Here is a 13,340-nt window from a genome sequence, read left to right as displayed (position 1 = left end):
GTCATCTTGTAATTCTTTGAGGCTCAGTAACCGTAAACCCACATTCTTTATATGCAAAAAAGCCACTAGCTAAACATGTAGGGTTGTATCAAATATAATTTGCGTGCAAAGAAATAACCTCAAGGTTGTAATGTTGAAAAGAAGATACTTTGACTATTTGAGAAAACTTCCCACTGTTCAACATACTGAATCCATTTATTTTTTACAAGACGTACATTAATTATCAAACACTTTTCATCTCAAATCATCTTTTTCTTTCAACACAGTGCAAAAACAATGCCAAGAATGCATTTTAAATACTAGCATATAATCAAATAGCACAAAACAAATTTTACCATTGCGGTGACAGCCGTACCATAAATATGAAAGTGATGACATTAGAAACAGCAAGTAAAAGGATTCCGATGCACGTTTAAACCCATAATTAAACTTAATATACAAAAGGAACATGGTCTTTTTCAAGACATCTTTCCTGGTAACCTTGTATCAACAGCGAAGTTAGTTTTCATGTAGCACATGATTATATTCATAGTACAAAAGACACCTTGTACAGAGCAGGGAGGGCAGCCTGTGGGAAAATCCAGTTGTCCCAAGATGCTTTTATGTCGTAAACAATTTTAAATGAAGCAATTTCTTTCTGCGGTCGCAATCAAGTTAATTTATAACTTGTGAAATAGTACTTGCCAGGCTCATGTCCACAGTTGAGGAACAAAGCATGCTTGCTGGCTTACATGCAGTGAAAATAAACACTAGAAAACAATATGAAACATCTAAAAAGAAAAGCCAACAGTAGAGGATCTTATTATTTTGTCCAGTGTTGGATTGACAGTAGTCATACAGTTGATCCCCCTTTGGCAATTGTTTTTCTTTTAACAAAGACAATACTGCCATTGTATACCTTTATTTTTGTTGCTATTTTAAACACATTAAAACGAATGGACAGCAGACTCTCTCCGATGCTGAACTCCTCACAGCAGGCTCCACCGAGGTCCGACCACACTTCTATTTCTATTTCTTTTCCTACACAAAGTCTCTCGTTCTAAAGACGAACACTGATGGCTGCAACAATTTGATTCCCTCTTCCCGAGCCTCAGTCCTTTCTGAAAACATAAATCGGGCGCGCCTGCTTCGATGATTCGTCCTCCTCAGGCCTCCCTCCTTTCAGGGAAGATATTCATCCCCAGCTCCACCAGCGCTCCCAGTAGCATGGTCCACAGTGGTATGCACACAAAAGTCAGCTTTACGTCCGCTAGCTTGTCCAGCTTGGCGCACAGCGTCAGGAAGAAGCCCAGCTTGAGCAGCATGGCCGTCAGGTACCAGGCGCGCAGACGCAGGTCCGGGGAGCCGTTGCGCGGGTCGTAGCCGGGCTTGCAGCGGCCCGCCATCTTGATGGCAAGCATGAGGATGAGGATGCCATCAAATACCCAGACCGGGAGGAAGATGAGAAACCAGCTCCACTGCACCTGGGGAGGGGAGGGAGGTGAGGGGGCCTGTGTTTATTTTGCCATTTGTACAAGTGTGGATGATTTATTTTTTTGCTTTGGTGACAAGATATGCATCTTCAGAGGAAAGTGGGAATGATCACAAACAAATACAGAGTAAGCACACAAAGGATTTAAAGTCAATGGACAATTTTTCCACCCTGATGGGAGTAAAAGGCGCTCAACATACTGGTTTAAAAAACAAAAACAAAAAAAACATTTACCTTTTCGTCCAACTTCAGAACTAACATGATGAGGAAGACCAGGGTAAAGACCCAGGTCAGCAAAACCCTCTGAGCCAGAGACATCGCCGTGACTAGAGACACGTCAGAGGAAAGGATGGAGGCAGAGGTGGTGAGAAACATTTAGACACCTGTCATTATGATGCATGTTAGGATGAATGACACGCACGGCCAGGTAGGAATAACTGCTTTCAGCTTTTTTTAAAACGTGGTAACTTTTAAACACTTCCGACAACACGCCTCTAACACGGTCAAGAATCTATTTTAAATCAGTTACTTTCAACCGTCGGTAGTTAGCTGATGTTATGATGACAGCTAGCTTTTGTAGCTCAATAGCACTAAGCTAACTGGCGGGTGTTCTATGTAAGACAACGTCTGACTTACTTCAGCGTCTTTCTACATCAGTGGCCGGCAGTTTCGTCTCCCGGTGTGGCTGAAGTCACACCGAAACCCGGCGATTTTGATCATTCACATGGTCATCCATCGACGCGTCAGTTAGACGGAGGCAACAGATTTCTGGGGTCCGTTATCTGCGGCCACTCATCTTGGCGGCCAATAGGCCCGTGGTTTGGTGACGTCACGTCTGTTTCACGGGCCTTACCGTAACACGTTTATAAACGCGCGAAGGTGTTGTCCTGTAGTGCGTTTTAAAGTCCACCAGAGGTAGGTAAAGTTCTATCTACCCATCCCGCGGGTTTTGTGGCTCCACATAAGAATACCAAATTAGGCTCTGATATGTATTTTTTGTGTGTGTGTGACACATGAGCGCATTTTTTTCTCTTCATTTTTTCACACTCTGGCATTTAACCACTCTAATTATATAGCGCACTTACACGGTGAATTACGGTCGGGGGGGGGGGGGGTGAATTTTTGTGTGTGTGCTTTCACTGCAGTGAGAGGCTGAAAGGGAAAAGCTAGCTCCTCACACATCGGCGAGCGGAACACCGGGCATCTCCTCCAGACGAGCAGGACCAGGCTGGGCTCGCTCGCTCGCGAAAGCCCACTTCGTGTCCGTGCGCGCGGGGGAGGGGGAACTCGCAAGCTTCCGTCGTGGTTCAAGGAAGGTGAGACCGCAGCGGCTGCGTGCAAAGCATCGACCGGGCTCCTGCGTAAATAGGGGGGGGGCTGTGTGCGGGCTCTTTGTGCCTCGCCGGGTAGCTTTTTATTTATTTATTTATTTCTGTACCGCTAGCTTGATGTGCTGCTAGCCTCGCAGAGGAGGGCAGGCCGTGGGAGGTGAACCGCAGAGAGCGTCTGGCAATACCGTGAGTGCATCAAAGCGGATGCTAGCTAGCGCGTTTAGCTGCCCTTTAAAAAAAAAAAAAGATGAATAGCAGTGCTCAGGTTGTGTCCTCTTGAGGGGGGAAAACTACGGAAAACATCGTTACAGTGGCCTCTACTTGACTCCAAATGTCTCGTATAGTGGCAGCAAACCAGCATTTTCCATCACACGGTTTGCATTTCTATTTGTATTTTAATGGCGGAGGTTGCCTAAAATCTTTACCGCAAAAGTTAATTAATTATTAAAGAAAACCGTTAGTGGTTAGTCCGTTAACCATTGGATCATGAATGTTTTATGTACTGTATTCAGTCCTTTGCCTGTGCTTTTGGACCTAACTCTTGTAATTCTATTTCTAGAACCACAGTTGGTTTCCTCCCCTTATCTCGGGGTTGCAGTGAGGGGAAACTTCAGCAGGCGGTCGTGCTCACAGCTTGGCAGGTCATCTGATTATCCGACATAATTTGCCACCCAGCCGGCATTTTCCATTGCAATGACTATTGGACCCCCCCCCCCCCCCCCCCAAATAGACCGTCCTCCCCCCACTCTGCCCGTGCTGCCTTTACACGTGCACGTTGTTAACCTGCAGAAGAGCCAGGACCAGCATTAGACCTTTTTTTATTATAAACAGATCATGTTTGTTTTAGTTTCTGAATAATGTTTTAAACGTTTGATGCAAGTAGAAACAACCATGCGCAGTATTCTCTACTGTTTGCACATGTTGAAAGATACTACGCTTGGACTGTAGCCAATGATGTAATGCCTCTTTTGGTGTCACCTGCAGGCTGTGGAGAAAGCAGAGCAGCGTTGTCATTTATAGTAATGCTTACTTGGATACTACTTGGATCATATTTTTAAAAAAACAACACTGCTTTGTTGCAATGAAGCAACAAAGCAGTGTTGTTGTGAGTTGTTTGTGAATCCACTCCTTGTTTTTTCAAAAAACACGTGTGATCACGGGTGGCCTTCGGTCAAGTTGTGTTGCCGGCCCCGTTGTTTTCGTTCAGCAGGAAACTGCAGGAAACCGTGCAAGCGGGTGGTGCGCTTGTGGCTTGTCGATAGATAAGCGATTGGGATCGGCGCTGCAGCTGCCTCAAATGTGGACATGACCAGCTTTGCGTCGCATCCTTTACAGACCGAGCACCTGCACATGCGCACACACGTATGCATGCATTATGAATGGACTACATAGCCTTTGAGAGTGATAAGATAATCCTTTTATTAGTCCTCCTAAACTCACAGGATTACAGCAACAAAGTTTAAAGTGCAAACTGACGTAGTGCCTGAAACGCAATCCAAAACATCTAAAAATAAACAGTAATAACATAACAAGAATCCACTAAGTTCATATTTACACTGGTTTCAGGTGATTGACAGTCCAGCACTTGTCTGTGTGTGTGTGTGTGTGTGTGTGTGTGTGTCCAGACCCAGACACGATAGACCCAGACACCAGTCTATTGTTTGACCAGAGTGTTTCTTTGTCTTTTGTTCTTCGGGCCCTTTCCTTCTCTCTCCCACTGTCTTTTTTTTTTTTCCTTATTCTTTATTTTCTCGTCTCTTTTGAGGATGCTGTTTTTATTGTGGGGCTTCAATCTGCCTGCAGAGCCTGTTGCATCATCAGCTGCAATGCGGTTGCATCACAGCGGGACTACCATAATCATCTTAAATTACAGCAGCTGCCCAGAGATATAATAATAGAAAATATAGCCATGTCAGTTTAGGGTTAAGTCCATGAAAGCAAGCGTCTCCTCGCAGCACAGTTGAAAAAATATGTAGCATCTGCCCTTTTCCCTGTGCTTGACTGTAGGCGGCCATTGCGTGAGTCCTTGGGGTTGACGCGGTGGCCTTTTGTTATTGACTCTGTGAATTTGAGCCGCACACATCAATGTTGACCTGAGGGAGAGTGATGCTGAGCCCCGAGGGGTAGGTTTAAGATACAGCTGCCTCTATAGGACTGGCATGAGTAAATGAGGCCATTGGCAGAAGTATTGGCCATTTCTGTGTATTGAGTCTTGATGCACTGCATCTTTGTCGACTGGTCGGATTCTGTTGATGTCACGTGAAATCTAGCAGGAACTGGTATGATTTACAGTAGTGTGACCTGGAGTTACCTCCCTCGATAGTCCAGCGTAACCAGGATGCATCAGGGATGTTATCCGTTGTTGTTTCTTAGAATTCCTGCTGTGTCTAGAGGCAATGTGTGTGTGTGTGGGTGTTCCCAGTAAGAGACACATGCTGTTTTGATCCTCCACTTTACAACCGCATCTTGTGGACCGAAGTCAAAGCCCAATTACACACAGACACACGCACTGGAAACCCCTCTTCAAACCGGATTAAGTTGTAACTGTTGACCCAATGTTTTCATCGGTGAACAAAATCCTCCGACGCACTGTTGTTGAATCTCAACCGTGAGTTTTTCAGAACCCACAAAGTCTTAACTCACTCATTCTTTTCTCCCTTTTTCCAACTGTCCAGTTCCTGTTCTAATTTTTCCAAGAGGAGAAAACAGCAGCGGCTACGCAACCCCACAAGAGGTGAGTCCAGTGTGTTCATTCTGTGTTCCCTAGTTTCCAGCTGACTAGTTTTAGTCAGAGCACCACATGCTTAGACAACTGCTGTTTCATTGCTGAGAGGGTGTCAGCTGCCCACACACACACAGGCACACAGGCAGTGGATAAATAAACATGTATTGTAAGACATTTTGCATGGACATCCGTGGGTTAGCGTCTATATTTGTCCATCTAATATTTGTTATTATGCTCAGCACAAATTGCCCCTTATGGCCTCTTGAGGTTTGAGCCAAACCATAATCACCAATATGTTGTCAGCAATCTTAATAACACAACTATAATAACAAATGAAGATACAGCTCCATTTTGAATGCGTAAACTATTTATTGCTGAGAAGTCTGTTATATACAGTTATCCTGTGTGTGCGTGATGTTGCTATATGATCATCCAGCCCTGTATAGGTCAAGTGTAGTGTCAGCTCCTGTTGGTTGAGGTGGTCGGATGGAATCCCTGACAAGATGGAAAACCTGATCCCCCGTCTCCCACCACCTCTCTGTTACACACACACACACACACACACACACCCTGGACCCTTCACCGTTGGTTGTGCACGCACACGCACACACACACACACACACACACACGCTGCCCAACTCGGAGGTGAAACCTGCACCCATCATGAAATATAGAGCACCCAGAGAGAGGGCGAGCAGCCCGGCTCGTGTTGCACGTCACGATGTTGCCAGACTCCCTCATGATGTCTCCTGTCGTCCTCTCGCGTTTTCACTCCACATCCCAGGGGGGAAAACGGGACACCAATAGAAAAGCGGCGGCGTCTCCGTCCGGACGTCTTTCCCGTCCTCGGCCGCCCCGTCTATTGTTACGCTCTGTTTTAAAATAGGCGCCCCTCCGTGTGACACGGCTCAGCTGTCCCCTCTGACGGAGCGGCAGGAGTGCATTCGGTTACACATCACAAGGTTTAGGAAGTACACGCTTCACCTGTAGAGTTGTAGTTTTAAAGCATTTTTTATGGATCAGGTAAATATTATATTACCAAAATATGTCAGCCATACAAGGAATTTGACTTGGCGGTTGGTGCATGACAGCAGGAATTAGAAATGAAAGCTGAATATCTGGAGTTCTGTCTGTTTCCGTTACTTAAGGGTTTATCTTTACATTTTTTTGTTCCTCAAAATTGCAGCATCCTGCCTGATTAATGATTATGTGAAGTTAAAGGACGATGCTCCTCCCACATACGGTTTAAACAGGCACTTTGGTCATTGGGCTCTTTAACCCTTGAATTGTATTTCATAAAGAGTGTAATGGTGTCTTCTGACATTATTGGAGAAGCTCTTTCTTCTTACGCTTTTCCAGTTTTTTTAGCTTTTAGCTCAGAGACTAACAAAGTTCCTTAAATTGTGCTTTTCTAATAAAGAAAAATGAGGACATGAAATATTGTAGAAGAGATATTTTATACCCTGAGCCCCTCGGATGAGGTATATTAACATCTTGGAACAAAGTGTCAAATTTGATTTTAATTTAGTTATGAGAAACCGATCCGAGTCATTTGCAATAAAGTGAGACATTAAGAATTGAAGGAGTCTGAGTGAAAGACCGAAGCTGAAAAGTGTTAGATTAAAAGAAGATAACACACAGTATGACTTACACTCAGCTATTTCCTGATCTCACACACACACACATATGCATGTCCCTTGTCACAAAAAGTGTCCTCATATGAACTTGCCTTCATAACGCACACAGTCTCAGTTGACCTGTCTCGCTCTCTCTCTTGTGTATGTGGGTCAGCTCAGACAGGTGTGTGTGTGTGTGTGTGTGTTTTGTGTGCATATACACTGAATTCTTTAAAGAGCTTTGTAACGGGTGTGCATTTTGTGAAACTCTTGTTGCTGTGAGTTTGGTGTTGGCAAAGTAGCTGGAAGGAAATTTCCCCCTCTCAAGGACTAATGACAACCAGGCGATTATAACTTTTTAAAATGTGTGATTTGGGGGTCAGAAATGTAGCCTCAAATCTCAGAGCTTCACAGAAAAACGCTCGTGGGACGTTATTTCGGTCGCAGGGTTTGTGGTCATTGAACAGCAAACCGCCCCCTTGTGCGCCTGTTGTCCAGACTCTGTTCCCTATAATATGCTCTGGCAAACCAGTGTGAATTTCACAGTTTGCGTTTTCTTTTGGGAAAAGAACTGGCTTATTTCTTCTGTTTTCCAGCGTAGATAATCCGGGCCAATCCTGTGAAGTCACATCCGTTAATAATATGAGAGGAGTCTGTTTTTGTTGGCCTGGTGATTGTGTATGTGTGTGTGAGGTTAGTGTTGGCGTCCTGCTGAGGTATGACGAGAGGACTTTGAACAGGGAGGACTTGTCTCTTTTCTTTTTTCGTGTCATGCTCTCTGCACGGTGAGGATTGGAAGCCTTAAAGCTGTCCTGAGAGTCTTAGAGTTATAAACAGCAAACACTGCTGTTAGTGGTCCGCCTCCACTGATGATGGGGTGTTGTTCCTCTTGCTGTCTGGATGTCTGTTATTCCTCTCTGGTACCCTCATGATTGTTGTTTAGTGGTTACGCAATCTTACATTTCTTCAAGCTGAAGAACGCCAGCACATTTTTTTTTTTCATGCGCATTTATCAGTGACATTGGTTTGGTCTCGAAACATTCTGTATCCGTGCAGTTTTGTTGCCCTCCTAATCTCCTTGTTATTTCCCGACATATCTTATAATGAGCAGACGATGCAGTTTTAAAAACCATTAGTCGATTTTAACGGTTAAGTGAATCAGTTGAAAATGAGTGGCCACCTTTTTTTATCCAAATGTGACAATTTGCTGCTATTCTGACTTTTTTTTTCTCTCCAAAAATGGAATATATTTTTGTTAGAAACAAGCTCAGATTCTTTCAGATGTTAGACGCAACATTTTATTCTCCTTTTAAAGGCTACATGCTGAGTCGCAACAGCAGATTAGTCCAAATTTTTGTGGCTAGCAAAATTCACAGAAATGACTCAAGGCACAAGCTGGTTCTTGTTCTTTTGCTTTTCCACCACTAGACTACTATATTCTGAATATTTCTGTGGAAACCTAAACATCACTGTCTTTTCTGAGATGCAGTGCACTCATAGGAACCTCCCCGGTTTTTCTTGTATGAAGTACTTTGAACATCTTGAACGAAAGGACTAGGACTATTCAGTCAATCTGATTTCCTTTCTGTAGTGCGACACGTAAGCTACCAAACACAAATCACAATATATTTTTTTATCTCTACTCTGCGAGCGTGTGATGGCTCCGTGTCTGTGAATGAGAGCTCCTGTGTTTACGTGAACAAAGGAAGGAGAGGAAACGTCTTTACGTACCTCCTCCCCCTTTCATCTCTTTTGGGGTCTGTCCATTTTCCTTCTCTTGTCACCGCAGGTTTTTCATATGAAGGCCTTTTTATTGACACTGTAAACCCATTAACTAGTCTAGCTGCTGCACATGCAAAGGGCAAAAACAGTTTAGTGTTTATCTTTATCTTCCTATCCGTGTTAAGTTACTAAATATGCTTTATGATTAATAACAACATAACATAACATCTGGGAATAGTGTGCTTCAGTGAACGATAGAGGAAGGAGTGATAGACCACACGCAAGATGCTCTTCCTGTTTCTACCAATGTCTCAAGTTGCACACGTGTACAAACACGCAGAACTGCACTTGCAACCCTGCAAGGAATGTCACAGATTCTTATTTTTTTGTTTTGAGTCGTCGACTTTATCGCTCGTATAAACACTTGCGGTTTGGCTGTTGGTAGATGAGCTGAGTAGCTGACTCAAACAAGTCCAAAAAATGCTTCCACGGTAAACCGCAGCGCAGGCAGCATGAACTCCTCCGTGGCTTTATTTTGAGAAATATCTCAAAAGTAGCCGAGGGCGACAGAAAAGAGACAAGAAAATGTCAAGATGTGTCATGTCACAGGGGTGAGTATTTGAGTATTACTTCCTGTTGACCGGCTGGCGGCTGCTGCGCTCCATCAACCACCGTCCGTCACTCGTCTGCTTCGATTGGAGCAAAAGAGCAGAAAGACAGCGAGAAACGGGGGGGGGGGGGGGGGGGGGGAGGAAGAGAGCTGGGGGGGGGACGAGAGGGGAACAAGAGTGGCCAATCTCAAAGCTGTTTCCCTGCCTCTACGTTTTTCCCCTCGTTCGTCGTCTTGCGCTTCCGAAGAAGTACGACAGGTTTCTGGTTTTGACGTTTGAACCCATGTAAAGATTTGGGAGTTTGCTGACTCACAAACAGCTTTTTGTTGTTCTGTGTCTAATGAAGCTCAGGTTTGTTAGTGTGGATCCATCTTCCATCTCAGTGTATGGATAAACACACCTTTTATACACATGATTCAGGTTTATTTATTGTACTATATTCCATTTCTTTTATTTAATCTATTTTCTCATCGGTGGAAGCAGTTCATTTGCCAATTCTCCATAAAACTGCAAACTACTCTTGAAATGGTACCATTTTGTGCAGATGAACTATCAAGATTAAACTGAGTGCGCCGCAAGGTGGAATTTATTTCCACCAGACGGAGCTCCGCATCAGTCTGCTGCGCGCGCACACTCACACACTCGCACATGCTCACACACGTCAACACACGGTTAATTCAAAGCCATTCGCTAATTCTTTCGGAAAACATTTTGTGTCATAACGTGATCCAGTGGAAACAAGCAGCTTCAACACGTGTGTGTCTGTGTGTGTGTGTTCCCTCCCTCAGTCCTAGGACACACCTCCCCATCAGGTGTATATAGACCTCTGTGTAGACCTCTCTGGCCTTATGACTCACACTCTGCTCTTTCCTTGCCTCTCTGTGCGTTGTGTGTTTTCAGTCTAAGATGCCCTAGGCCGGGAGAAGGGAAATGTAAATGGCTTCCAAAGTAAAAGATGCTGTGGTGTGGTACCAGAAAAAGGTAAGACGAATTAAATTCTTCACATTGGAATGCTGCTCAAAAACCATCAATATTAAAGTGTTGTATTCTCTTCAATGTTTTCTCCTCATGGTTGCTGGGCCTCGGATAGAAAGTGTCACTGGAGACCCTTCACATTGCTGTTTGATTCTGAATATTTTTTATTCAGTTTCTGCTGTTTGTTATTGCACACTAGAGGCTTATGATGTATACAGGCTGAGTGTGTGTGTTCATGCAGTGTGTTGTTGCAAAAACACACAACATAATTTTAAAATCAATTTATGAGATATAGATTACTTTTTTCAATAATTGCAAACAGACATCTTTGGCGCTTTGCTACCACAGGTCATTGCTGCAGAAGGCTGTCAAAGAACCATCAATATATCTGCAATAAACTAATATCCACCCACACGCTCTAAAGAGGGCTTTTCTGAAGTAAAGATATAAAATTCACCAAATAAATGGCACTACATTTGACTTTGCAGGATCAAGGCCCAGTGTTTCTTTGGCACGGCCCTCGTGACGGCCGTCAGCGGCACCGCATGGAGCCGGGCCGGTGTTGTGTGTCTTCTTGTTCCATGCTCTCCGATATCAGATCCTCCGCCCCCCCTCCCCCCCCCAAACCCCCTCCCCCACCGCAGCTCTCAGCTTACAAACTCTGTCTTCTGTTATTGTTCCTCCACCAGGTCTCTGTTCTTCACATCTGTCCGTCTGATTATTATTTTTTTATTTTCAATAACTATCGTCACAAACCGCTGTCATGTGATCGTTTTCTCTCACCTGGTCCACGCAGACGTCACTGTGGGCTTTCACTGCAGTGAAGATGACTCGTATGAGAAAAGCCTTTTTTATACAAAGTCTGAACTCTTGAAGACTGCTGTCTGATCCAGACAAACAGCCAATTGTCAATGGAAAATAGCAGTTTTGCGTCTCTTCTCTTGGTTCTTTTAATTATACTTCTTCAGCTCTGTAGAATTAGTCTAAGAAGCTGTTTTAGATGCAGCTTCATTGTACGTGCGTCTAGCTAAGCTTGTTCGGGCAGAGACGCACCTTTACCAGCAACCGCTGAGTCACAAACGAGTAAAAGCCTTTCTGAGAAGCAGAGGACACCTGTTTTCAGGGCGTCTTCGTCTGAGTCGGGTGTGTCTATTTCCCCCGTTGGCTTTCTGAATGTAAACAAGAATATTTGGATGGATTTCCTTCCCAACAGGGCCGAGGAGCTGCACCTCACGCCTCGTCTCACCGTATGACTCACAGTACAGTTTGGGCCGTGGCTGGTGTGGTCCAGATCATTTTACAGCACCATTTTATTTTTCTTATATTTATTTCCTCAAAATGCCTGACACCCATTGCTTACTAACAGTCTGGTTCCTGCTGCTTTTTTTGGCGCATCAGTGGTATATTTCAGCTTAAACCGTCACACTTGAATGAATCAGCTTATGGTTTATTCCTGTGGTGGCTCTAAGGGCTTCTTTTAGGACATAAGCTCGTACAAAGGACTTGTGTTAAGTTGTAGTGTCAATATTTCTCCCCAAAAATAGTTTAAATATGGAGAAGACAACATTTAGAATAGAGGTGACCTGTGATCAAGCAAATAGTCATGTTATTTCTAAGAGTAACTTATTTCATAATAAAAGCCTTGCCTTATTCATTTTGTTTTAAAATGTTTTAGGTTTAATGAAACGAAAAACATTTGCTCAAACCATATAATCTTTAGATGTATCCATTAGAAAAAATCAAACCATGCACCAGCAGCTAGAAATACATGAGTGGAGTGATTTTTCAATCCCACACACACACACACACATGCACCTGTCTGAGCTAAAAATAGACCTTACACACACTACGCAGCAACCTCCCAGTGTGCGTTGCCATGGTCACACATGAAAACAGCAGAGTATGATGGCCCATATTTAAAGATTTCATTTGTTTTTTTTATTGTAATTTTTTTTGGATCGTATTATTTTGGGGATTCGGTTTAAACGGATTTCTTGATTCAATTGTCAGCAATTCTGATCAGAATTCTGTTGAACATCATGTTTTATAATATCACTTTAAACTCAATGTCCTGAAGGATTTATCCCAAAAAGAAAAGAGCAGATAATAAAAATAAATTAGTAGTTTCATGGTTTTGAAACATAAGATTTGACTCCAGCTAATCTGTAATGACTTACAGCGAGTGGAATGGAAATTATTGTCGAAGGATGAACAATCGCTGAGGGTTGATCATGTGTTCATCTGGTGAATATCTCCTGGAGACGCATACTTCAACCTGTTTGAGAGACGCCCCCCTCCACTGCAGAGGCAGTAGTTATGTAACGCTGGTGCTTCGCTGTCATTAATCCCTCGCTCCCTCCCTCCGTCTTTCCTCATCCGTTGTCATGGTGACGTGGCACACTTGGCCTTGTCTTCCCTTTTCTGTCGCGCTCCCTGCACTTGATTTGCTTGTCAAATCGCAGGAGTCCGGTTTTTCTCACTTGTGACCAGGAGCGATTCAACTCCCGTCGGTTACTCATTAGTTGCAATATTGTGGTTTGTATCTTTTTCATAGAGGAAAAAAAACTGTAGTTTAAACTGTAGTAGAAACTGTAGTTCAGAAGTTTATTTTGGGAGGAGGTGATCAGGTACACTCATCGTGATGTGCGTGCGTATAAGAGGATCTCCGGTGTTAATGCCTCTCAGTTCCCGCACAATGCAACAAGGGATTTGTGCGTGACAATGACTCCTTTCTCTCTCTCTCTCCATTCCTCCTCTGTGCTCCTTCATCTTTCTGCTGCGTGTGTGCCCTCTGGCTCTCTTCTGCATCCACTCGAGCGTCCTCTGCGGTGTGTTTTAATAGGTTGCAGCGTAGATTACGTCTCATTCTTTAGATCAGCTCTTGATTCC

At 43.9% G+C, this 13,340-nt stretch overlaps 2 protein-coding genes across 8 annotated transcripts in view; one reads left to right on the top strand and one right to left on the bottom strand.

Moving 5' to 3' along the window:
- Positions 1–164: 164 nt before the first annotated feature.
- LOC119211480 (transmembrane protein 60-like) lies at positions 165–2,574 on the bottom strand. The gene is made up of 3 exons (XM_037462426.2): positions 2,108–2,574; positions 1,706–1,797; positions 165–1,463 (listed from the first exon to the last, which is right to left on the bottom strand). Exons 2-3 carry the CDS (start codon positions 1,787–1,789, stop codon positions 1,146–1,148), a joined length of 402 nt encoding a protein of 133 aa, XP_037318323.1. The 5' UTR covers positions 1,790–1,797; positions 2,108–2,574; the 3' UTR covers positions 165–1,145.
- LOC119211478 (protein PHTF2-like) overlaps positions 1,812–13,340 on the top strand; it is a 24,163-nt gene continuing 12,634 nt past the window's right edge. For 2 of the 7 annotated variants that reach the window (XM_062560197.1, XM_062560190.1), the window contains exons 1-4: positions 1,828–1,898; positions 2,617–2,787; positions 5,478–5,536; positions 10,377–10,457. In XM_062560197.1, the coding sequence (XP_062416181.1) occupies positions 10,413–10,457 (45 nt within the window). In that variant the 5' untranslated portion in view covers positions 1,828–1,898; positions 2,617–2,787; positions 5,478–5,536; positions 10,377–10,412. Of the gene's footprint in view, positions 1,899–2,616; positions 2,788–2,883; positions 2,989–5,477; positions 5,537–10,376; positions 10,458–13,340 lie in introns of those variants that run through there. The other 5 variants (XM_062560196.1, XM_062560199.1, XM_062560200.1 and 2 more) reach the window with 5 other exon arrangements.

The sequence above is a fragment of the Pungitius pungitius genome, chromosome 2, assembly GCF_949316345.1.
Source record: "Pungitius pungitius chromosome 2, fPunPun2.1, whole genome shotgun sequence".
Taxonomy (NCBI): Eukaryota; Metazoa; Chordata; class Actinopteri; order Perciformes; family Gasterosteidae; genus Pungitius; species Pungitius pungitius.
This window is presented reverse-complemented; position numbering and strand designations above follow the sequence as displayed.

What these genes read in the sequence shown, in the direction of transcription:
- LOC119211480 (XM_037462426.2), bottom strand. Translation starts at nt 1,789, where the DNA reads ATGTCTCTGGCTCAGAGGGTTTTGCTGACCTGGGTCTTTACCCTGGTC. An exon ending in TTCTGAAGTTGGACGAAAAG is followed by an intron (nt 1,464 to 1,705) that starts GTAAATGTTTTT and finishes TCCCCTCCCCAG; the next exon opens with GTGCAGTGGAGCTGGTTTCT.